Genomic DNA, 26,588 nt, shown 5'->3' with positions numbered 1-26,588 from the left:
AAGCCTTGAGCTGGGCTCCTTACTGTCTGGCAACTTCTGATTTCAACTGATCACATCCTGTTTAGATTCAGGAGCCATTGTCTATTACTTGTGGAGGGTAATTTCTAAGTCTGCACTTTTCATCGAGGTTGACCTTGGAACTGTCTGTGATCCAAAGGCATTGTTTGCGTTTCCTCTTGATGTGAAACCCAGGGCACACAAACCCCTTTTGATTCTCTACCTGTTTTTCCTGGGAGCAGAGCTACTAGAAGCGTGTCAAAGTAGTTCCCATCATTCCATAGACCTCCATCTGACAAGGGAGACTCAGGGCCAGAAACAGATGTTTAATGGAAAAATATCACTGTTGAGTTTGCTACAGTCTGAGCATGTGCTGAAGTCAACAGATCTATCTTCTGGTTATCTCACAGAAAAATCAACAATAGTCAGAATATATTTATGACCCTATTTAGTGGGCTTCAGGAACAATCTAATTATGCCCACCCTCACACAGACAAGGCCTTTTCCATTAGTAAAAGAAGGAATAAAAGGTCGTAGCCTCCCTGCAACTTCTATCCACTAATTACAGAGACCCTTTATGAGGTGAGGATGGGCCTAATTGGGCCATTACTGAATTCCACTACAAAATAAAAAATATATAGCTTCATTCTTATTGGTTTTCCTGTGAGTGAGACATAGATCATCAGCGAATGATCAAAGAGTCACAGGAGCATTACTGATGGGCTTTCTAAACATGGGATTCTAGCCCCGGGGATTCTACTAATAGTCCTCATATTAAAGAACCTTTTCAGCCAGGTAGCCATTTGGGACCTGCTTTTAATTCCAAAGCCATTTTAAACTTTTGGTTTTATAATAGTGAACCATCTTCATTGGTAAGCTCAGGAAATAATATTTACCCTGGGAGGAAAACTCTGTCCTTCAGCAGGGGCACCGAGGTTTTCATTAAAGCTGATGGTGGTACAAGAACAGTGTGACAGGGCTCTCTCAAAAAGAGATCCCTGGGTAAATAGACATGGTAACACAACCTATGGTACTCATTTCAGCCTAGAGGTGTAGGTACAGGCCTGGAGCTGGACATTAGGGCATAGCCTCAAGTCAAATAGAGAACCACGTGCTTCCAGAGATGCCTTCTTCTTTGGAGGTGAAGACAGCTACTAAGTTTGACTGTAGGTCCCCACATTCCCTTTCCATTTCTCTTTACTCTTGTGCATTGACAAGGCCTTGGTGCAATTAGTTTATGCCAGTGATGGGGTCAAAGTCCAATGCTGTCTGGTTTCCTTCTTAAGAAAATTAAAATTTCATGTTTTATACTTGCATATGAGAGTCCACTTTAAGTAAAAAATGAAAAAAGCTTGTAAGAAAATTATTAAAGTCAATAGGCAACGTGCTATAGCTTACCTTGAAAATATTTGTTGTAATAATGGCCATTTTCCATTTGTTGTGAGAGTTACTAAAATTAAGCTATCACCATTTTTCTTAAGGAAAGTTCTATATAGCAGTACTGCAACAACTCCCCAGAGTAGTGGCATCCCAGCGATGGGAAGGCAAATATTTTAGTAGAGGCTCGGAGACAGCCTGGACAGGCCAACCTTGTAAGCCATGGAGAAGCAACATGGGACAGGAGAAGGACCACCGTGTGGGAGTCAGGCATGTGAGTGCTGGATAGTTCCTCCCCTGTGTGGCCTTGGGCACATCAGTCTCTATACACCTGAGTCTCCAATACATCTAAGGCTTTCTCAGGCACTAAAATTCCATACTTAAAAAAAATAAAATTCTGGAGTCCCTGCGTAGTATAAATGGGTAATGACCTTAGCTGCTAATTAAAAGGTTGGAGGTTCGAATGCACCCAGAAGTGCCTCTGAAAAAAGGCTTGGTGATCTACCTCTGAAAAATCAGCCATTGAAAACCCTATGGAGCACAGCTCTACTCTGACACACATGGGGTCACCATGAGTCAGAATCAACTTGAGGACAACTGCTTAACTGGTCCTCCTACTTAAAAAAGAAAAGAATAGAAGAAAATTCAAGAGATTATGTCTTTCCTTTTAATGTTTTGTGACTTCAACCTGGTCATGAAAGGGAATAGAAAATCTAATCCCTTGCTACGAATGAACAGTTTGGTCTTTGGGTGATTAGTTCCCTGACCTCTTTCTCAAAGTGGGAGCTCGCTTGCCTCGCCCACTGCACATTGTGACGGCTTTCTGTCCAGGCCCAGGATCATTCTGAAAACAGAAATGGTCTTCTCACACCACTAGGCAGCAAACGTTCAGAGCAAGACCGGAAGGCTAGACAAATGTCTTCGTTGTTGAAACTTGAAGCTTGCTCTTATTACCATCTGCAAATCAGACAGGCTAGCTGTTTCTTAGACATGGAAGCTTGAGGGTTGAGTGGTGCATTGTGCCTCATGCTGAGTTCATATTTTGATCCCAGTAAGTGTAGCCAATACTAACAATGCATCCATTCAATCAGGAATGAACATGGAATAGCATCGGTCCTCTGGGCTTAGTATCACTCCCTTCCAGGTACTGAGGGCAAACAGTACTTCAGTGCTGGCAATGGTGCAGTGAAACAGAAGAAAATTCAGTGGCCAAGACTCTCCTGTAATAAATTTAGTGGAGAAGGAGTATACACAACTATGATGCAAATTATATTTAAATATAAATACTTTTCTTTAAACGCATCTGAATTTTTTCAAGATTCCTGCAAAGAAATTTATTAATAATATTGTAAAAAATATAACTAGTTCTATTTTGAAAAACAAAACAAAACAACTCAAGAAATATTTAGCAAAGTTATGTAACTTGAGAAAGGAGCTCTGGTGGTGCAATAGTTAAGCACTAGGATGCTAGCCCAAAGGTTTGAACCTACCAACCCCTTCGCAGGAGAAAGAACCTGATTATCTGCTCCCATAGAAATTATAGCCTTGTAAACCCTATGGGGCAGTTCTACTCTGCCCTGTAGGGTTGCTATGAGTTGGAATCGACTTGACGGCAAACGACAGTGTGTACCTTGAGAAGCTACTCCAGGTTTGTCTTTTGTTGTTTTTTTTAATTGTATCAATGTGTTTTTGACTGGTGTGTGGAAAACTGATGTGCTTTGGGGCTAAGCACAGAAGAGATGGATACTATAGCATTCAAATGCTTTCTTATTCTTTTTTTTTCTTTCCTTTTGTTGGAAGAGGATTTTGCGACATAGTAGTAGAAACCACAGTATCACTGCAATCAACCTCACGGCAGCTGGCGTTATATAATCATTTGTCTACACTTCTTCATTGTGCAATTAACTGAAATTTTTTTTGCTTTAAAATAACTAGTTTACAAATATTACAACTTTGTAGATAAGGCTGAATGCATTGTAGCTGTCTTCATTGACTCAGTCAGATGGTGCCAATGAAATTATAACTATAAAGTTAATAAAATGGAGTGAAATACAAAAGACTACGACCATTTATATGAAATTCTAGAAAAGGCAAAAAGAGGGGGACAGAAAGGTCAGTGATGGTCAGAGGTGAGAGTGTGAAGAGGGGATGGAGTGTGAAGGGACATGGGGAATTTTAGGGGGAAGAAACTTCTACATCTTGATTATGGTGCTGTCTGCACAATTGTATACAGTTACAAGAATTCATCAAAATGTGTAGTTCAAATTGGTGAATTTTAATATGTGTAAATATATCTTAATAAACAAAAAAGAGGGAGGGAATGCCCAGGATTTGCCAGGCCTGCTTATTTCAGGCATGACCTAAGTTTCGAGGAGAGGAGCAAGTGGCAACATTTATCATACATGGTTGCCTAAATTATATACACATATCGGGCATAACTGGTTGCAAGGAAATGCGCTATACAGTAGAAATATGTCCAAGAAATAGTGTCTTCCCTCAGAGAACTTAGGAAAAAAGATCTCTGCAAAGTCCTGAATTGAGAAACCCAAGTTCTGATCTTGGTTCTGACCGAAATGAGCTATACTGACGGCACAGAGCTTTTCATCTTTACAAAAAACATTGTTGTAAAAGAGGAAATAAGAGATGTGTTAAGTATTGAATTATGTCCACCAAAAATGTGTGTCAACTTGGCTAGGCCATGATTCCCAGTACTGTGTGATTGTCAACCTTTTTGTTATCTGATGTGATTTTCCTGTGTTGTAAATCCTACCTCTATGATGTTAATGAGGCAGGATTCACTCTACAAGATTAGGTTGTCTGTCTTGAGTCAATCTCTTTTGAGATTTACAACAGAGAAGTGAGCAGAGAGAGAGGGGGACCTCATGCCACCAAGAATGAAGAACCAGGAGGGGAGAGTGTTCTTTGGACTTGGAGTTCCTGTGCTGAGAAGGTCCTAGACCAGGGGAATATTGATGACAAGGACCTTCCCCAAGAGCTGACAGAGAGAGAAAGCCTTCCCCTGGAGCTGGCACCCTGAATTCGGATTTCTAGCCTCCTAGACTGTGAGAGGATAAATTTCTGTTTATTTATGTGGTATTTCTGTTATAGCAGCACTAGATGACCAAGACAAGATGTAAAAGCACTGTAAAACTAATTTAAAAATTTTTTTTTTGTAGAAATATGATTCGCATAATATGGACAAAGCAGACTTATGAAGGCTATCATAAAAACAAATCCCTATAAATCAGAGGGGCCACTGGGCTGCTACCTGGGTTATGAGAGCATCTATGTAAACCAGGTGGGTGGTTCTCCCTTTCTTGATAGGGCTCTTTCTCAGAATGATCTAGTAGGAAATTGCTCTCAAAAATAAACTTCAGAAATCAGAAAGGACATGATCTGTTTACTTGCCGAATGAAATATAACGTGTTCACATTCACCTCTGCATGATAAGAAAATACAATTCTAATGCATTTAATAATGTGAGAAATATTGTGAAATGTTAACCTACCTAAAAGTGTGAGAGAATTGGTGGGTCAGTGGTAGAATTCTCTCTTACCATGTGGGAGACCTAGGTTCAATTCCTGGCCAATGCACTTCATGCACAGCCACCACCCATCTGTCAGTGGAGGCTTATATGTTGCTATGATGCTGAACAGGTTTCAGTGGAGCTTCCAGACTAAGACAAACTAGGAAGAAAGGCCTGGCAGTCTACTTACAAAAATAAGACGGTGAAAATCCTATGGCTCACAATAGGCTGATCCTCAACCGATCATGGGGATGGTGTAGGATAAGGTAGCATTTAGTTCTGTTGTGCCATGAGTTAGAACGACTTGACGGCAGTTAACAAACCTAAAAGTGTAAGATAAGCTATTTCTAAACCCTTTCAAAATATTTAGCAACATTCATGTGCATAAAAGTTAATAGGCCAATTAACAAATATTTCTATTACATCTACTTTCTTTCAAATTTCACTTAAAAGTATCAAAACCAAAAACCAAACCAAACACGTTACCGTCGAGTTGATTTCTATTCATAGTGACCCTATGGGATAGGGTAGAACTGCCCTGTAGGGTTTCCAAGGAGTGGCTGGTGAATTCAAACTGCAGACATTTTGGTTAGCAGCCTGAGCTCTTAAAAAGTAGTAAAAGTGCATCTTTTAAAGAAAAAAAAAAGAACCTGAAGCATGTGTCAAATTGTGCGTTAAATTTGACAGGAGAGCTGCTCTCTCATCCCAAATTGTTGTTGTTAGGAGCGGTCGAGCCAGTTCTGACTCATAGCAACCCTATGTGCAACAGAAGGAAACAGTGCCCGGTCCTGCCCCATCCTCACAATTGTTGAGCTCATTGTTGCAGCCACTGTGTCAACCCATCTCCTTGAGGGTCTTCCTCTTTTTCGCTGACCTTCTACTTTACCAAGCTTGATGTCCTTCTCCAGGGACTGATCCCTCCTGATAAGATGTCCAAAGTACGTAAGACATAATCTCATCATCTGTGCTTCCAAGCAGCATTCTGGTTGTACTTCTTCCAAGACAGATTTGTTTGTTCTTCTGGCAGTCCATGGTATAGTCAATATTCTTCACCAACACTGAAATTCAAAGGCATCAATTCTTCTTTGGTCTTCCTTATTCATTGTCCAGCTTTCACATGCATATAAGGTGATGGAAAATACTATGGATTGGGTCAGGCACACCTTAGTCTTCAAGGTGACATCTTTGCTTTTTAACACTTTAAAGAGGTCTTTTGCAGTAGATTTACCCAATGCAATGCATCGTTTGATTTCTTAACTGCTGATTCCATGAGTGTTGATTGTGGATTCAAATTAGTGAGGTTTAATACATTCATAGTGTGCTCACTCTGTGCCAAGACCTAGGCACTGGAGATACACACTGAACCAGAGGGACGAGGAGTTGTTTTAGTGAGAGTTCCCTAGAAAGACAGACAGAGAGATTGTGGGGGTTGCCAAGTTCAAAGTTCATAGGTCAGGCAAGAAAGAGTGCAGAATGAAGAAAGAAAGGGAGATAGTTCTGCCAAAATATCTATTTAAGTAGTCTGGAGGCAGAATACACTGTAAGGAAATTCCTTTTTGAACTGACTGATTGATTACATTACATTAGATTACATTATGGAAGGAGTCCCTGGGTGGCACAAACAGTTAAGTGTTCGACTGCTGAAAGTTTGGTGGTTTGAACTCACCTAGGTGTGCCTCAGAAGATAGATCTGGAGATTTGCTTCTGAAAGGTCACAGCCTCTAAAACGCTATAGAGCAGTTCTACTCTGCACACATGGGGTCAGCATGAGTTGGAATTGACTTGACAGCAATTGACAATAAGAACAACATATTATGGAACGTGATTACATTGCATTATGGAACAGCAACTAGACCAGTGTTTGGCAAAGCCACTGGGAACCATAGCTTAGCCAAGTTGACACATAAAATTAACCATCACAGGAGCTCATAGAACTCCTCTCGTGGAGCTCACACACAGGAGATGCACTGACCAATAGGATGCCCCTTCTTAAATACCTCCCAAGGCTTTGCATTCCACTTGGAAAAAAATCCAAATGCCTTGTCCTAGCTAATTAACCAGCACATGATCTGATCCCTGCTTTCCTTTCCTTCCTTCTCCATTCTGCACCTCATCCGCTGTGCCCCAGGCACAAGGGTTTTTGGGTTTTTTTTCTTTGTTTTATTTTGGTTTTGGTGCCTCAACTATGCCAAACTCACTCCTGCCTTGGTCTTTGCAACTGCTCCTCCCTGATCTTCCCAGGGCTGGATCTCTTATATCATTCATTCCTCAATCTTCTCTAAATGATCACCTTCCGTATCTAAAGGGGCCCTCTCCAACCACCCATTCATTCAAAATTACCTACCCATAACTCTTTTTTTTTTTTTTCCTTAATAATATTTTCTTGTGCTTTCGGTGAAGGTTTACCCAGCAGTTTAGGTCCCATTCAACAATTTCTACACAAGGTGTTCAGTGACATTGGTTCCATTCTTCACAATGCAAAAACATTCTCATTTTTTCCATTCTGGTTGTTCCATTTCCATTAATCTACTTTCCCTGACCACTTACATTCTCATCTTTGTTTTAAGTAATTGTTGACTGTTTGGTTACCCATCACTCTTAATCCTGTCAATATTCTGAATTCTGTACAGAGGATCATTATCTGACATTTATTTTGTTTATTTCTTGTTTGGTTGATTGGATTATTGCCCACCTCATCCCTCTATGAAAGAAGAACCTAGATTGTCTTATTCACATCCGTTTCCTAAGCAACTAGAATAGCATCTGACACGTAAAAGGTGCTCAACAAATATTTTCGACTGAATAAAATAAACAAATACATAATTTCCATTTCTAGTAGGTGCTATAAAGACTCTTTATAATAATTATGGTTCTCAATTACCATTTGCCTGAACTAAATATTTCCTGGAAGGTGAGTCTAGATAATTTTGAGATTTTAATTTGTGTTTTTATTTTGTTTTCTCTAAATCACTCCCTGCTTCCTAGTTGCAAGCAGGTAACTAGGTCCTTCATATTTCATTGGCTCTGGGATTTGTGTAAAGTGGAAAACAGAAGCTGCTGGAAGTCTGTTGGTCTTCAAGTCTTTGTAAAATCATGAACTCACTGAAGAGATAACCTGTCACAAGGACATTGGGAATAGAGGGGAATATTCTTAAAAGTAGCAAAGGAGAGAAAAGAGATTTCCTGTGGAATAGGAGCCAGGAGGAAGAAAGGTCTGGAGATCTACTTCTGAAAAATCAGCCATTCAAAACTTATGCAGTACAGTTCTACTCTGATACACATGGGGTTGTCATGAGTCAAAATCTACTCAACAGCAACTGGTAGATTGGTTGGTAGGAGCAGGGAGAGGTGGGTTATTCCAACGCTGCAGCGCAGGAGGGCCATGACTGTATGAACAAGTGTCACCCTCAGGCCATCAATGCACCTCTCCCAATGAGATTGTCCCTCCCCTACACTACTACGGGATTTCACACTTGCTCCGTGGCCCCATACCCACCAAAGAAGGACTCTGGGCTGTATCTGAATTTTTCTCACCTTCCATTAACTGATGATCAGACAAACTGCATCATTATTTCATCTTCCTCTTTACTTCAATCACCACCTGAAGAATAAATCTCTCAGGTCATCCATTTTCACCCATATACATGCCCCACGCAGCTTGGAAAATCTCTAATCTGATCCAATCTCTTCCTTTCCGTGCACCCAAACCCTTCTTCTGTGCATCTGTCAGCCAAGATTTGTCATCAGCAAAAGGCTCTACATCCTCAGCTGTTTCTGTGAGGATTCCTTTCACATCCTTGCTCACATGAAACTTGGTTGGCCTTAGAGCTCTCTCATAGGAGGTTGGTTTTTCCCCGGCACATCTGATGTGCCCCAAGGATCCTTCATGTTCCCCTTTGCCAGTCTCTCTTCTCTTTTAAAATCATGCTTTCTTGCACTGCCTGCTCCCAACTCATCATATTGCATCAGCCTCCAATCTCAGCACCTTACTCGTTAGGGTCACTAGCACCTGTTATCTGTCATCCTTGCTGACGTTGACATCCATACAGACCCATGTTTCTCGCACTCATTGTGCGTCAGAATCAACCAGGGGGCTGCTATAAGTTGAGTTGTGTCCCCCAAAAGAGATCCTGCTGAAGTCCTAACTCCTGGTGCCTGTGAATATAACCTTATTTTAGAAATTAGTTAACATGAGGTCATACTGGAGTCAGGTAGACCCTAGACCAATATAACTGCTGTTCTTACAAAATGAGGAGAGGAGACGCAGACGCAAACAGGCACACAGGGAAGGTAGCCATGTGAAAACAGAGAAGAGATAAGAGTTAATGCTGCACAGGCCAAGGAATGCCAGGGACCACCGGAAGGAAGCTAGAAGAAAGGAAGGATCTTCCCTTCGAGACTTCAGAAAGACTGTGACCCTACCAGAGCTTGATTTCAGACTTCTTGCCTTCATAGCTGCAAGGAAATAAGTTTCTGTGGTTTTAAGCCATCTAGTTTGTAGTACTTTCTTATGGTAGCCCAAAGAAAGTAATATGGGGGCTTTTAAAAAAAACACCCATGCTGGGACAGTGAGTGTTATGGCTTGAATTGTGTCCTCCAAAAATATGTGTTGTAAATCCTAACCTCTATGCCTGTGGTTATAATCCCATTTGGGAATGGGTTGTCTTTGTTATGTTAACGAGACAGGATTAGTGTAGGGTGTGTTTTAAGTCAATCTCTTTGAGATATAAAAAGATATTAAACAAGCAAGGGAAAGAAGCAGAAATGGGGGAAGAGTGATGCCAAGCCAGCTGAAGATTGCCCCGGAGCAGAAGCTCAAAGAGACAAGCACCTTCCTCCAGAGCTGACAGAGACAGAGAAAGCCTTTCCCTAGAGCCAACACCCTGAATTCAGACTTCTAGCCTCCTAAACCATGAGAAAATAAACTAAGTTTATGTTAGTGAGGGAGGAACCACTCATAAAAAGAGGGTGAGAATGTTTCCACATCTCGAAGAATGTAATCAATGTCACTAAACTGTACATGTAGAATTGGTGTATGTTTTGCTGTGTATATTCTCAACAACAACAAAATAAATAAACTTTAGGGAAAAAAAGAAAGACAAGAAAACCCTGTGGATCACAATGGTCTGATCTGCAACTGATAATAGGGATGGCACAGGATCGGGTAGGGTTTCTTCCTTTGGGGTCACCATGAATCATTGTAGCTGATACAACGGCAGCTGAGAACAACAGTGCTTAAAATAGAACCTGACACATAGTCAGAGTTTATTAAATATTTGGAGAATGAATGAATGAGTGGATGTCTAAGAAAGCTGGACCCTTAGATCTTGTTGTTGTTAGGTGCCATCAAGTTGGTTCTGACCCATAGTGACCTTATGTACGACAGAACAAAACACTGCCCAGTCCTGAGCCATCCTCACAATCATTGCTATGCTTGAACCCATCACTGCAGCCACAGTGACAATCCATCTTGTTGAGGGTCTTCCTCTTTTTCACTCGCCCTCTCTTTTACCAAGCATGATGTCCTTCTTCAGGGACTGATCCCTCCTGATAACATGTCCAAAGTACCCAAGACGAAGTCTCGCCATCCTGGCTACTAAGGAACATTCTGGCTGTACTTCTTCCAAGACAGATTTGTTCCTTCTTCTGGCAGTCTGTGGTATATTCAATATTCTTCGCCAACACCATAATTCAAAGGCATCAATTCTTCTTTGGTCTTCCTTATTCATTGTCCAGCTTTTGTATGCATATGAGACAACCGAAAATACTGTGGCTTGGGTCAGGCACACGTTAGTCTTCAAAGTAACATCTTTGCCATTTAACACTTTAAAGAGGTCTTTCGCAACTGATTTGCTCAATGCAGTAAGTCATTTGATTTCTGGATTGCTGCTTCCATGGGCGTTGATTGTGGATCCAAGTAAAATGAAATCCTTGACAACTTCAATCTTTTCTCTGTTTATCATGATGTTGCTTACTGATCCAGTTGTGAAGATTTTTGTTTTCTTTAAGGTGTGGTGAAACCCATGTGAAATTGTTCACTACAGATTAGTAAGTATGCACAAGTAAGCCTGTGTTTACCTTGCTTATTGGATAATCCACCCCTGCTTAGGATGCACTTTCTACCAGCAGAAAAAAAGTGCTCTTTCTTTGAAAAGAGAGTCTGAGAGTTTAGCAGGATCAGGGTAGCCCCACTTTTCTTTTTTGTTTGCTTGATCATTCAGAAACGCTGGGCAAATCTTGTCATTCGTGACGAATACTGCCTAAGAGACTGTTAACTCCCATAGCAAGGTGAGTTTTTAATGGAAAGGTTTTATGCAAGGTGGAATATGTCTCTTTGATGCATGATAGTACCCATCGCACTAATACAGGCTCTGAGACCAGGAGTCCAAGAGTAAGTTGTTCAAGTGAAATAAAGGTTATTAGTCTTGCCTGTATACACCTGCTTGGTTGTTTAACACCAACCAGATGATGTAATCTGTCCCTTTCTTGTTTACAGGGATGTTTCTGAGGAGGCAATCAAACACAGTACAAAGGGCTCCATCTAGTTAGGAATAATGAGGTCACTACCTGGGTCGTAATTATATCACAAGCAGGAGTTCCCTGCTAGAGGTGAGTAAAGATAAAGAGGGAAGCCATCCCTTTTTAAAGGATGTTCCAAAGGATTCAGAAGCTTATGTCTTTAAAACAAAGATCAGAAGATTCAGAAGCAGCCACATGAGCCCAAGGAGAGAAAACACACACACACACACACACACACACACCTGTTGTGGTAGAGTCACTTCTGACTCACAGCGACCCTATAGGACAGAGTAGAACTGCCTCATAAGGTTTCCAAGGCTATAATCTTTATGGAAGCAGGCTGCCACATCTTTCTCTCACTGAGCGGCTGGTGGGCTTGAACCACCAACCTTTCAGTTAGCAGCTGAGTGCTTTAACCACTGCACCACCAGGGCTCCGTGCCACATGAGCAGGAGTCTGGAATACCTGGACTTTGGAATGCTTCACTTTTCCTTTAGAGAACAAAATTACCTGCGCTGAGAGAAAAAGGACTTCTAGTAACTTGATCCTTAAAGGACCTCAAAATCCTCAGGATGACACACACGGAATATTACCACTAGTAATTTCTGTTGTCCTAAGGGTCAAGATCTAGAGCAGACACAGAATGCCATACACTCATTGAAAAAAAATACCAAACCTATTGCCATCGAGTCAATTCTGACTCATAGCGGCCCTACAGGACAGAGGAGGCCTGCCCCATAGGGTTTCCAAGGAGTGGCTGGTGGATTCGAACTGCTGACCTTTTGGTTAGCAACAGAGCTCTTGACCACTGTGTTACCAGGGTCAAATTCTGTGAGTTCCTGTTTCCCACAAAGGAAGAGTATCCACTTTGTTGTGTTCAGAGTCATTCTACACAGGATAATTTATATACATCTTTACATTCTCTGTATCCTGTTATCACTTCAAAAAAAAAAAAAATCTTACAGTTGATAACAAGACCAAACCAAACCCACTGCTGTGGAGTCAATTCCGACTCATAGCACCCTAAAGGGCAGAGCAGAACTGTCCCACAGGGTTTCCAAGGCTGTAAATCTTTACAGAAGCAGACTGCCACATCTTTCTTCCACAGAACAGCTGGTGGGTTTGAACCACTGATCTTTTGGTTAGCAGTCAAGCTCTTTAACCACTGTGCCACCAGGGCTCCTGATAACAAAATAAACGCATTATTATTATTATAGATTTTTGGAGGCATTTGCATTGTACCCTCGAACCACAGATTTTGGAAGAAGGGTGAAGGATTTGGGAAAAGAAAGTCTACTTGGAAATCTATTTCATAATAACATAGAAATGTAAGCTGAAAAGATTTTTAGAGTTTATTTAGCCCAGGACCTTACTCATTTTTTAAATTGAGGAAACTTATACCTTTACCTTTTTAAAGGCAAACCAACTTGACTGAGGTTGCATAGTATATCTGTTATGAATTGAATTCTGTTCCCTAAAAATATGTGTTGGAATCCTAACTCTTATACCTGTGTATGTGATTCTGACTGGAAATAGGGTGTTCTTTGTTATATCAATAAGGTCGTAACAGCGTAGGGAGCCCTGGTTAAGAGCTCGGCTGCTAACCAAAAGATCGGCAGTTCAAATCCACCAGCCACTCTCTGGAAACTCTGTTGGGCAGTTCTACTCTGTCCTGTAGGGTTGCTATGAGTCGGAATCGGTGTAGGGTGTGTCCTAACCCTAATCACTTCTGAGTTATAAAAAGCACAGATCAGACCCAGAGACAAGCACTTAGTCGGAGGATGCACGGATGCATGGGAGGATCCTGGAGAACCGAGGATACGTCTGGGGACCAACAAGGAAGGAATGGTCCCGGCAGAGACCCTGATTTGCACTTTTAGCATCCAAAACTGTGAGAATATACATTTTGTTCTTTAAAGTTACCGACTTGTGGTATTTCTGTTACAGTAGCACTAGGTAACTAAGACAGTATCAAATGCAAGGGCTTCTGGAGGCAAATAACAAAACCCTTGACTTATTGTAAATTGACCTAAACAATGTTACAATGTAACTCACAGAAAGGAAACAGGGTGAACTTCAGCATGGGCTGATGTAGCAGCTCAATGGTGTCACCAAAGACCCAGGTTTGTCCCAGTCTAGGCTGTGCAGGCTCAGTGTTGGGTTCAACATCAGGCAGCAATGTCACAGCTGCATCAGTCCCAGGTTTCACGCTCGGACATGCGTTTGTCCAGGGGAAGGAGGGAGACCATCTTTACGTGTGGTTCTTCCCTCAGAGTAAGGAAAATTCTCCCTTCAGTTCCCCTTCTGTCCCATTGGGTCACATGTCTAATTCTGAACCACTCACTAACAATGCTCAGGGTTTTACCAACAGACCAAGCAGGCTCAGCCCTGGACCTTGGCATGTGGGGTCACATGGCTGCAAAAAGGAGAAGCTAATAAAAAAGGAGGGGAGTTTTAAGAAGGAGAAAAGGAGGCTGGGTAGGGACCCAGCAGTATCCACTATTCATAATGCAAATGAGACCAGACAGCAGATTTCCTGATATTCATGCCAATATTCTTTTCCTATCAAACTACCTTTCTTAATAGTATGAGAATGGTGTCCATTTTTCTGGAAATCTCATTTTCATCTGTCAGAATAATATTGTGTTACGTTTTGCTGATTAGGCAATTAAGATATGCTAATGCTTTGAGGCATTCTGGTGAAGATGACTACATAACGTTTAAATGTGGATAATTTTTAAAATTTATTTTATTAATTTTTTATTGTGGAGAAATATATAAAACAAAATATTTGCCATTTGATCCATTTTTCTGTGTACAATAATTACATTTCCATGTTGTGAAACTTTTCCCACTATCAGTTTCAAATTTTTTCATCACCTTCAGTAGAGCCCTAGTGGCATGAGGCTGCTGCTAACCAAAAGTCTGGTGGTTCAGACCCACACTCTGCAGAAGAAAGATGTGGCAGTCCACTTCCGTAACCTGGGAAACCCTATGGGGGCAGTTCTACTCTGTCCTAGAGGGTCTACTATGAGTCGGAATCGACTCGACGGTAATGGGTGTTTTGGTTTTTAACAGAAACTCTTTAAAACTTCCTTAAATCATACCCTTGAGAGCTCAATAGTACAGTTAGAGATTCTTGGACTTTGTTTTGAAAAGACAGCTTCTTTTTTCTTTCCGTTGTTAACCTTGCTCTACCTCTGCAAGCTGCTGTAACTTTTTTATCCTACTAGTGTTTAAGGATTTAGCACTTCTGTGGTGAAATAGGAGCCCTGGTGGCACCGTGGTTAAGAGCTGGCCTGCTAACCAAAAGGTCGGCAGTTGGAATCTACCAGTCACTCCTTAGGAACCCTATTGGGCAGTTCTCCTGGGTCCTATAGGGTCGCTAGGAGTCGGAATCAACTTGATGGCAATGGGTTTGATACGGGTTTTGGGTGGTGAAATGAGTTTCTTTATGTGGCTTTTTGCCTTGTTCTTTAGAAAAACAGCTTGAGAGATTTTTTTCCCTAAGCTCTAAGGAGTTACCTTTGCCCTAGTTTTTTACCCCACAGGGTTTTGTACTTTTATCCAGGTTGATTGACATTTCCTGAGTAAGCTGTAAACAACTTGAGGTTTGATAGTTTTTTCGGACCCTGCAGCCTGCCCTGTGATTGGCCTATTTTACGAACCTTACAGGGATTGGTCAATATACTTAAGCAAATATAGCCTACTATGCACAATACAGTATCTGTGGCCTGCCGAGAGGGGATTGGTCAGTTCATGGCCCTGGTGGGATGGCCATGCCTTGAAATTGACCAGGAGTGTGCTTTTATATCATATTTTTATGCAAATAACACGTGCGTTCTACATTTGTTTGCCAGCCGTGCCCTCCCTCCAGAAAGTATTTTCATAAGCATGCTACGCTAATTTTTTTTACAGCAATGTGTAAAAAAAAAATGGCACAGCAGTGCTTAAGAAAATACCTCGTGGGGGAAGGATGCAGCTGACAAACATAGAAGGTGTGAGTTTTCTGGGTAAAAATATGGTATGCAGCTGACAAACAAACATAGAAGGTGTGAGTTTTTTGGGTAAAAATATGGTATGCAGCCAACCCCACAGAGGTGAGCAGACAGAAAATACAGTAATAGCGGAGCCCTGGTGGCACAGTGGTTAAGAGCTTGGCTGCTAACCAAAAGGTCGGCAGTTTGAATCCACCAGTCGCACCTTGAAAACCCTATGGGGCAGTTCTACTCTGTCCTATAGGGTTGCTATGAGTTGGGATTGACTTGATGGCAATGGGTACAGTATGGTGTAGTAACAGCAGATATATGGAGAAGTGACTACCCTCAGGGCTGAGGAACACCACCCAAGGAAGGGCCCCACTCCCCACTTATGGCTATGATCCATATCATGTTGAAGAGGGCAATCTGACTCACTGGACTGCAGAGGCGTTGCTATGTGACAGCACTTGCTGGAAATCCATCCTCCAGAATTTTCTAGAATCTGTGCCCTTTAGGGTACTGGGGAAAGCTATGTCTGACAGGTGTCTCACTATAGGTGTTCTGCCATGAAACTGCAGAAGGGGGTTTCTGGGGGAGGTGTTGGGTGATGTTGACCACTGTGCATTCCAGGAACACGTGCTGGAGAAGTCACCTGTGTCACAGGAGTCCGGAGCTGGAGAAGCCTGGTGCTTGAGAAGCTGCAGCAGATGCTGAGAGGAGCACACTGGAACCTGGAGAAGGCCCATTTCTCCTGCAATGTCTCTCTACTGCCCTCTACTGATGAAGCCTGACATCATACTACTTAGCAAAGGAAAAATATTTAAAGGACTCAGCCCCATTTTCACAGAGCAGCCAAAAAGGGTGAATTTGGAGCTGAGAGCAATAATTGATAACTAGCACAAGTATGTTTACAAAAATCTCCACACAAGCATCTAGGTGACTTTAACTCTTTCTATCATGCAATGGACATTCTATTTGAATTCTGTTAATTATTTTTATTCATTGTAAGGATAGTTTTTCTTTCTAATCTACGAATTCTTGTGCTTACCAGAAATTTCCATTGCTCGTTCTCAGCACACACTTGTTAATTGCTGAAGTAAATGGTCTGAGAAGGCAGCGCAGCTTGTTGGTTGAGAAGACTGTGGAGCTAACTGGTTAGGTTTGAATGTGATTCTGCTTTTGTGACCTTGAGCAGGAATTTAATCTCTCTCCATGCCTCACTTTCCTCATCTATAAAGTGGAAACAATCATAATACTTAAAATTCACTGATTTATTGTGAAGGTTAAATAAGTTAATGCAGGTATCTCCTACTTCACATCAGTAATTCATTTCGGAAAGTCAGATTTTCTGCATGATGACCCTGGGTTTGTTTTATATTACTTTTAAAGAGAAAAATTGAATGTGTAACCAATCAACCCAGGAACCTGGGTGGTGCAAGTGTTTGCAATCAGCTGCTAACCTAAAAGTTGGCAGTCGAACTTACTTGGCAGCGCCACAAAAGAAATGCCTGGCAAACTGCTTCTGTAAAGATTACAGCCAAGAAAACCCTTTGGAGCAGTTCTACTGTGTAAAACATGGGGTCTCCATGAGTCAGGGGTTGACTTCACAGCAGCTAACAGAAACAATTAATTAGCCAACCCACTAAGCAATTTCTCTAATTGTAACAAAACACATTAAAATCCCTGTATATAAACCATCATATAGTATTAACTCGTATGCAAAATGCTCAGAACACCATTTCCTTGTCACCAAATAATATTAACAAGCAGGGTTTCGTATGCAGGAATATCTTTTCCATTTTAATCATTTTTTCCCCTCACTTTGTGTTCTTTTCTACAATTTTCGTTAATCCTTTTCCAACTTTGTCTGGAACTCATTGTATACTAGACAATAACAAAGACTGGATGTGACAGGCAGCAGGAAACAGTCCAGGACCTGCACACAGTGGCAGGATGGGAGAGCTTGTGGGCCCCAGCAATAACCTAAGGCACGTCCCGAAGGTGCGCCTCCTTTGTTGACAGTTATTGCATTCTTCAAAAGGTTCGTGCAGGATTCTGATCTTTTACTAATTGTATTTTGAACGTAACTTTTCCTTCAGTAAAAATGTTGTATTGAGCTATTGGGAAGTATATATAATTTTTTCCTATGTAGACATCGACCGTCTTTTTTAGCGGAGCCCTGATGGAGCAGTAGTTAGGAGCTTGGCTGCTAACCAAAAGGTTAGCAGTTCGAATCCACCAACCACCCCTTGAAAACCCTATGGGACAGTTCTACTCTGTCCTATAGGGTCGCTGTGAGTTGGAATCGTCTCGATGGTAACGGGTTTGGTTTTTTTAAACATCAACCGGAATATGTCGAATTGAGAGATTCTTACTTTCTTAGGACGTTTGGGTATTAAAAACCAGGAAGTTCTCTAGCGGGAAATGGCTAAGGTTGGGAAAGTCTTTAGAACATGCTTGGCCTGTAGAGCAAGATTAATCTTGTCAATCGTTGTAGTCATTCATTCTTTCTTCCTTTCCAGAAATATTTTTTGAGCTCCTGCTGCTGGCCAAGCCCCACGCTAGCCTTGGGGGTACAGTAGTGAATGGGATACGGTCTCTACCCTCAAGGACCTAACACTTTAGGGGAAAACCAAAGAAAACAGGTGGCGATTATGGAAGGTGCTTCGAGGGAATGCGGGGCTGCGAGAGCCCGGATTGGCGGCTAACTTCAGGGAGCAGCTGGCCGGCGAAGGCGTCGCGCGGGGACCAGCCACTCGGTCGGGCCCGCGTGGTCGGGCGCCAAAGCCTGCAAGCGCGCCGTCGGGCCCGCGCGGTCGGGCGCCGAAGCCTGCCAGCGCGCCGTCGGGCCCGCGCGGTGGGGCACCCCAAACTTCGCGCGGCTGGAGCTAGGGGGGAGGCAGAGGTCTGCGGCTGGATTCCCTAAGACCTGGGACCCAGGGGAGGGAACTGAGACTGTATTCGGTTTCCAAGTGGAAGCCGCTGAAAGCGTTATTCAGAAGGAATCTCATTGCCACTTTGGGAAGAGATCTCGCCTCGCGTGTGCGTTGTGAATTGGGGCGGTGGTGATGGGAGGAGAGGGCACGTTGTTAGCCGCGTGGAGAAGGCCATGGTAGTCAGTCTAATTCTCGCTTCCTAGCCGCCGGCGCATTTAGTAGGCACGTAAGGGACACAGCAAACCCACATTAAATAAGGCAGCTGATGGAGAGGCGCCCATGGGAGAAGCTGATGGTGGGAGACATGACGTTGGGGCCGGACTGGGCAGCGGACCTGGGTAAGAGCGAGGTCACCTCGCCAAGGTGGCAGAGAAGTCGGTTGAGACTGGACAGTCACTGACTTTTGTCCTGGAACCAACTTCACGTAATGACAACCCTCATTCAGACCTCTCTCCAAGCCACATTCTGAAGCCCCAATCCCGGAACCCGGGCAGGCGACCCCGCCCCGGAACCTGGTGTCACCGGAACAAAGGTCGAAGTTTCTTTCGTTGCCACCGGACGCAGCGGCGGCGCTTCCGGTGGTGAAAATGGCCGCGACCATTCAGGACTCACGTGCGAGTGCAGGGAAAAAGCTGAAAAACTCCCTAAAAAAGAAGAAGAAGATGAAAGTGATAGCCAGGGCTACATCATCTAAGCTGGAAGATGAGGACAAAGACGCTGCCGACGGGGGAGGTAACGTACGAGGGCTGAGCTTTGGCGGCCTGGCGGAGGACGCGGGGAGCCGGGAGGAGAGTGGGTTCGCTGCCAGCCGCCCCGGTCTTATCTCCTCATGGCTCAGTGAGAGGACTTGGGGAAGTGGTCTTCAGGGCAGGGTACCTGTCAGCTGTTATTTTGAATTTTCGTTCTTTTTGTCTGATGTTTCCGGGGTCACTGTTTCTAAACAGGAGAAACTGCTGCCGCTGCCGAGAGACTTACGGTAGTAAAGGGTGAAAAGAAGGGTGATATTTGATATTACAAGAGTGGGATAAATCTTATAGAGAGCGAGGAGCAAAAGACCAAAACAAGTGAGAGAAAGACGTGTGGTGGACTTGATGACTTTTCTTGTGCCTTAGGTCCGTGTGTGTGTTTTGGGGATAGAGATCAGATAGTAGCGAATCAATGAAGAGTAGGTGAGTAAAGTGGAATTAATAAAGGTAGCAACTGATCTCTTTCTCTTTCGGTAATGAGAAGGAACGAAGTATTTGGAGACCTTCAACAATGACTTGGGCACACCCCTCCTCTTTGCCATCATGGTTACAAGGAACTGCAGGCAGCCCCTGATTCTTACTGCCCAGTTATTGCTCCTTTGTATTAGCTGATAGCCACATAACATCCAGAGCTGTTCTTTTATAATGCGTGTTACATGATGTCAGTCAGCTGCTCAAGATGATCCCATCTCAGAATAACATCCTGGGTCCTTAGCCTGCTTGAGCTGGCTTACATTGTTCATCAGCTGCCACTCTGCCCCTCACTAGCTGCTAACTCTAATCTGCTCACACTGGTGTCCTTGCAGTTTTGTTTTTTCATGTCAAACCCCATATTGGGTTTATGTACTTGCTAGTCCCGTCACTGAGAGTATTCTTCTTCAGGTATACGTGTCCTGCTCATCCATGGTCCACTGTCTAAATCACACTTATGTCAAACGTAGCGCCACGACTCTTCTCCTTGCTTCCTGCCTTTACTTTCTGACTTACTGCCCTGCTTTATTTTTCTTCTCGGCACTTACCAAACCATCTGATGTCTTACATATTTGCTCTTGTGTCTCTTCCAACTGGAATATAATTTCATGGGAGTAGAGACTGCTGTATCCCCAGTGCCTAGAACAGTGTTTGGTGCGTAGTAGGTCCTTTACAGATATTTGTTAACTAAATAAATGTGTGAACTTGGACTTCCAAGACCAAGAAGAAGAATCTGCCATATGCTGCTACAGCCTCTAGGACTCAGAGTCCTCATCTCCTGCTGGAAGAGTTCAGGAAAACGAGCTATTTATTGAGCAGGAGTTAAGACTTCTGGTTCTGATATTTTTTGAACTCTATAGACTAATTCAAGTGGTGTTCTCAGAGAAAGAAACACGACTACATTGGGAGCAAATTATCACTATTGCTTATAGATTTGGGTGGAGGTTGAATTTCTCTATTCAAATACTGACGAATTTCAGGTTGGAACTGTTCTGATTTCTCAGTTCATTGTTAAAATATTGATTAGGTTCTAAGGTTCTCTTGCTGTTATAGATCAGTTACCTAATGGATTAAGAGGCTTTTGACTATTAGGGAAACCTGATTATCCATTTCAGTTCAGTGAACAATTCTTGTGTTTCTGTTCTGTTCCAAGCACCCTCTAGGTGTTGAGGATACAAAGGCTGAATAAAACGTGATTCCTGCTCTAGAAATACAGTCCTAAGGAAGATAGATATTAAATATAGGACTGTAATACAGTGTAATGACTAGTGTTAAAAGGTAGTTGTGGGGGGGGGAATACTAAATAGGCAATAGACAAGTGGTATCTTGGGTGAAGGGTGAGACAGTACACAATACAGGGGAAACTAACACAACCTGTACAAGGAAAGGTCATGGAGGCCCCATGGACACATCCAAACTCCCCGAGGGACTGAGTTGCTGAACGGAGGGCTCTGGGGACCATGGTCTCGGGGAACATCTAGCTCAATTGGCATGACACTACTTATAAAGATAATGCTCTACATTCTACCTTGGTGGGTAGTGTCTGGGGTCTTAAAAGCCTGTGAGCAGCCATCTAAGATACTCCACTGGTCTCATCCCTTCGGGAGCAAGGGAGAATGAAGAGAACAGGATACAACGAAAAGATTAGTCCAAAGGACTAATTGTCCACAGCTACCAAAACCTCCACCGGACTGAGTCCAGTACAGCTAGATGGTGCCTGGCTACCACCGCTGACTGCTCTGACCAGGATCACAACAGAGGGTTCTGGACAGAGCTGGAGAAGGATGTAGAGCATAATTCTAACTCACAAAAAAAAAAAAAAAGAAGACCAGATTTATTGGCCTAAAGGAGACTGGAGAAACCCCGAGAGTATGGCCCCCAGACACCCTTTTAGCTCAGTGGTGAAGTTACCTTCGAGGTTCACTGTTCAGCCTGGGAGTGGACAGCCCAGTAAAACCATGAGAGTAACGAGGTACAGGAGTCCAGTGACAAGGGCCAGAAGGCAGAAGGGGACAAGGAAGCTGGTGATAGGGAACACAAGACTGAGTAAAGATATTGTTGATGTGTTGTGAGATTGTTAACCATTGTCATAGGGCAACATTTGTAGTAACTGTTAAATGGGAGACTATTTTGTCCTGTAAGCCTTCATCTTGAGTGAGAATAACGGCACAATTAGAAGAGCGTAGTCAATGTCACTTAAATGTGTATGTAAAAAAATTTTTTGAAATGGCGTATCTTTGGCTATGTGTATTTTCACAAAAAAAAAAAAGTTTAGAATTTAGAGGGTTAAAATGTTGTGGGGTTGTTAACCAATGTCATAAAACAGCATGTGTGTTACTGTTACATGAGAAACTATCTGTTCTGTAAGCCTTCACCTGAAGTACAATAAAATATTAAAAAAAAAAAAAAGGTAGTTGTAAAGGTAATTACCAAGATAATGGTCCAATCAAAAGTGATAAGGATGGAGACAGAGAAATTCATATCTATAGAATCCTGCCTAGGCATTGCTTCTTTGTACCTTACATGTATTTCTACTATTACTCATAGTATACTGTGGTATTATGATATCTTAGCATGTCTCTCTCCTTATGGATGTAAGTTCTTCAAATGCTGCAGTTATGCCTTGTCTTTATTTTCACCGGGCCTTGCACGTTTTGGTATCCAGTAAATTTTCTTGTTGAGTGAATGAATGGAGCTCTGGTGGTGTAGTAGTTAAAAGCTCAGCCGCTAACCAAAAGGTTGGCAGTTCGAATCCACCAGCTGCTCCTTGGAAACCCTATGGGGCAGTTCTACTCTGTCCTATAGGGTTGCTATGACTCAGAATCGACTCAACGGCGATGGGTTTAGTTTTTTTTTTTTTGCACATTTTAGTATTCAGTAAATTTTCTTCTTGAATGAGTGAATAAAGGGACATTTCATCTCAGCCTTAGAAGATAAATAGTTTTCTAGGCCAGGGAGTGGAGAGGACAGTTTTCTCACACATGGGGAAAATCATACACAGTGGCATGTAGTCAGTTAAAGTGCATGGCCTGTTTAGGACAAAATAAATTATCTGCTGTGGCTCTCATTTAGCTATTCAGAGAAGTGACTGTAAGTGACGCTGGGAACAGGTTAGCGCCAGCTTGTGAAGGGCCTGGTGTGCCGTGAGGAGGAGATTGGTTTCTCTCTCTGTAGGCAGTAGGGAGCTACTGTGTGCTTTTAAACCAGAAAGTGTCACATGTTGATAAACATTACTGCTGGCTTGATGGTGACTGCCTTAGAGTGCGAGAACAATTATTAGGCACTTGGAAAACTCCATGTTAGGGCCTGCACTAGGACGGGGGCAGGGAGAGGGGCCTTACTTGAAATATTTTTCAGGGAAGAAATTACTAAGCTTGTTTAGCACCATAAATTTTGGGCATTCTATACTATTAGGGGAATTAGATAATCATAATAATACGTTTTTTTTTAATTTTATGATGTGCCAGATACACATCACAGATACACACAGCAATCTTATGAGATAGATACTATTATTACCTCCATTTTACATGTAAGAAACTGAGGCACAGAGAGGTAACCTGCTCACTTCAGTCTGTAAGCTGCTAAACAAGTTGATAAGCGGCACAGCCGTTACTAGCAGTTTGACTCCAGAGCCTGCACTTCTGACCCCTACCCTGATATAGGTGAGGAACCAAGAGCACAGAGATCGTTAAAAAAAAAAAACAAAAACAGAGCGTGAAAGGGTAGGACCACGGACCATGGCATCTGAACAGATGAAAGAAGAGTTTGGGAACAAGGAGACTTTGATGTCAAGACAAACTTCTCTCGCACTCAGGAAGGTTCCATTGCTAAGGGATATTTTTGTGATCAGATTTCTATAACGCTCCTTCCAGTGTTCATAGCTTAGCTTGCTTGCTTACTTGCTTGCTTCATTCCTTTCTCCCTCCCTGCCCCTTCCCTTTTCTTCTTTACTTTCTTTCTGACCTTCCCTTCTAAATATCTTATTTCTAAAAACTCAATACCACTTACACTTAACTGTATAAGAAGCCCCCGGTTTGGCACTTCCTTTTGGAGTGACTTCGGGTTAGCTCTTTCCTAGTGTCTGCCTCTGTTGCCTTCTCGGTAAAGTGAGGGCGATAGTAGTGTCTGTCTGCAGGGCTGCTGTGAGGACCGAACGAGTTCCTGTATGTAACAGCGTCCGTGTTGGGCCTGCTGTGAGGACCGAATGAGTTCCTGTATGTAACAGCGTCCATGTCGGGGCTGCTGTGAGGACCGAATGAGTTCCTGTATGTAACCGCGTCCGTGTCGGGGCTGCTGTGAGGACCGAATGAGTTCCTGTATGTAAAGCACTCAGTGGTTTTCACCCCACAGTGGTGGTGGTGGTGGTGTTGGGTGCCATCAAGTTGATTCCAAATCATGGCGACCCCATGTGACAGAGTGGAACCATTTCATAGCGTTTTCTTGGCTGTAGTCTTTACAGAAGCAGGTTGCCAAGTCTTTCTTCTGTAAAGCCACTAGATGTGTTCAAACTGCCAGCCTTTTGGTTAGCAGCCAAGCGCTTAACCACTGCACTACCAGAGCTCCTTGCACAGCACAGTACACCTAAATAAAAAAACCTATTGCCATCGTGTCGATTCCGACTCACAGCGACCCTATAGGGCAGAGAACTGCCCTATAGGCTTTCCAAGGCTGTAATCTATGCAGAAGCAGACCACACGTCTTTTTCCCGTGGGGTGGGTAGTAGGTTCGAACTACTGACCTTTTGGTTAGCAGTCAAGCGATTAACCACTGCACTGTCAGGGCTGTATTAGCATTGATGATGACGATGTTTCTTTTTACTGTCAAGTAAGCCCTCCAGCCTGTAATAACAGTTATGTTTGTAAGCTGGAACTTTCTCCAGAAAAGGGGCTTGAATTTCCTCTAGTAACCCTGCAAGGTAGCTGGTGGCATTTCCATTTTACAGATGAAAAAGCAGGCTTGGAGATGCTGTTTCCATTGTACTATAATGCCTCCCAGTGGAAAACTGTCACATTCAGAGATTCAGGATGTCATCTCTGTTATTTTGTGCTTCTTACTCCTTAATCTGATCATTTGATTCTGTTTTTGCAGTAAAATTCAGGATTAATGGTAACGATTTTCGTATCTATTGTTTATCTTTGCTTAGTTATCCCGTAGACACCTCCAACTCAACATTTCCAAAACTGAATTCATGATTTCCTTTCCCAAAGCCACTTTTCCAGTCTCTGGGAATGGCACCACCATCCTCCCCCACCGGAAACATGGCTGGCAGCCTTCACTCTCCTCTCTCCCTTCACAGCCATTTGGTTTAATTCACCCATTCGCCTGCTCCCACTTCCTTAGTTCTTGCCTTACATCTCTTTTGCTTCTGTTGCCACAAAGGTGCATTGTCTGCAGCACCCGCTCCCTGCAACGTGCCCTGTACGCATTGCTTCCTAAACTGCCAATGGCGAAGGACCGCTTTGGTTTTTATTTTCTAATTTTCAATCGGTCATGGACCGATATTTTTAAAAAATCAATAAAAAGAAGTACCAGAAACACAACCACGTGCTTGGCTCTGCCAGCAGTGTCAAATTTCTATAAACGTTTCTAAATGATTAGTCTCAGTTTACAGACTTCACACATCGTGGACCGCTGACAGTTTGCGTTCCCGACCTGTGTGATCCGACCACTGCTTACCTGTCAGGTTCACGTCTTGTCACCCTCCGGCTTCCCAGTGCCACAGCATTCTCAACTCTAGTTTCGCCAGGACGGATGCTCTCGCTGCCCTCCTAGCTGGCCTCGTGCTATGGAACTAGAACGCTTTCTTTTTTCTCTACTTCCCTTGACCAGCGTTTCTGTACCTTTAGGTTTCAACTTTGGTGTCTCATCCACTTTTTCTTTTAGAATTTAAGCTGTAAATTCAGATTAGCTTCTGTCTTAGTCATCTGGTGCAGCTATAACAGAGATACCACAAGTGGATGGCTTTAACAAAGAGAAGTTGATTCTCTCACAGTCCAGTAGGCTACAAGTCCAAATTCAAGGCATCAGCTCCAGGAGAAGGCTTTCTCTCTCTTTCGGCTCTGGAGAAAGATCCTTGTGATGCATCAGTCTTTCCTTGGTCTGGGAGCATCTCAGCATAGGAACCTCAGGTCCAAAGGACGCACGTTGCTCCCGGCACTACTTTCTTGGTGGTATGAGGTTCCCGTGCGCCTCTGCTCGCTTCTTCTGTAAAATTAACATAAGTTGTATATAATATCAACTTGAGTGACAGCAAAATCCCTCAGATTGTATATCTGGTAAATCATAATACTCTTTAGTAGGATTTGAAACTTGGTCAGAGTAAAACCTCAAGTTACGTGAATCAGAGATGAGTGGAAGGTGAAATGCTTCAGTTGGCAATTTAACATGTAAATGTCAAACATATAGAGGGGAGGATGACCTGTCTACCTCAGTTGTCCTCTGACTACTCAGAGTTATTGAATTGATACTTTGTTGGAGGTTCAGAGATGGTAAGAAGCGCTGGTGGTGCAGTGGTTAAGTGCTGGGCTGCTAACAAAAAGGTTGGCGGTTGAACCCACCAGCTGCTCTGCGGGAGAAAGATGTGGCAGTCTGCTTCCGTGAAGATCACAGCCTTGGAAACCCCATGGGGGCAGTTGTATGGCTTTTGGTTTTAGATACAGCGTGTACTTGGTTCTTAAGTTTGCAGTCTTAACAACAACAAAAAACAACCTTCATAGTAAGTAAATAAAAAATCAGTTGCGATGGAATCGATTCCAACTCATAGCAACCCTATAGGACAGAGTAGAACTGCCCCCCAGTTTTCCTAGGCTAATGCTTAACCACTGTGCCACCAGGACACTTAAGTGAATCACCTCAGGTGAAAATACAGTGTTTGACGATATCAACTTACAAAGGGGAGGATGACCCCTCTACCTCTGACTTAGCCTTGAAGTACTCAAATTTATTGAGTCGATACATTGTTGGAAGTTACACACAATGCTGTCTTGGTTCTTAAGCCTTGTAGTCTTTAAAAAAAAAAAAGCTTCTGTAGTCA

General features: G+C 42.9%; 1 protein-coding gene across 1 annotated transcript in view; it reads left to right on the top strand.

The window, feature by feature from the left end:
• The first annotated feature begins 18,912 nt into the window (after window positions 1-18,912).
• The window catches only part of RRP15 (ribosomal RNA processing 15 homolog), a 49,542-nt gene continuing 41,866 nt past the window's right edge, over window positions 18,913-26,588 (top strand). The window contains exon 1 of the mRNA XM_004391340.3: window positions 18,913-19,067. Within this exon, the coding sequence (XP_004391397.2) occupies window positions 18,923-19,067 (145 nt within the window). The 5' untranslated portion in view covers window positions 18,913-18,922. The remainder of the gene's footprint in view (window positions 19,068-26,588) is intronic.

Source organism: Trichechus manatus, unplaced genomic scaffold, assembly GCF_000243295.1.
Source record: "Trichechus manatus latirostris isolate Lorelei unplaced genomic scaffold, TriManLat1.0 scaffold00039, whole genome shotgun sequence".
Taxonomy (NCBI): Eukaryota; Metazoa; Chordata; class Mammalia; order Sirenia; family Trichechidae; genus Trichechus; species Trichechus manatus.
The sequence above is the reverse complement of the archived record's forward strand: the minus strand, read 5'-3'. Positions and strand labels throughout refer to the sequence as shown.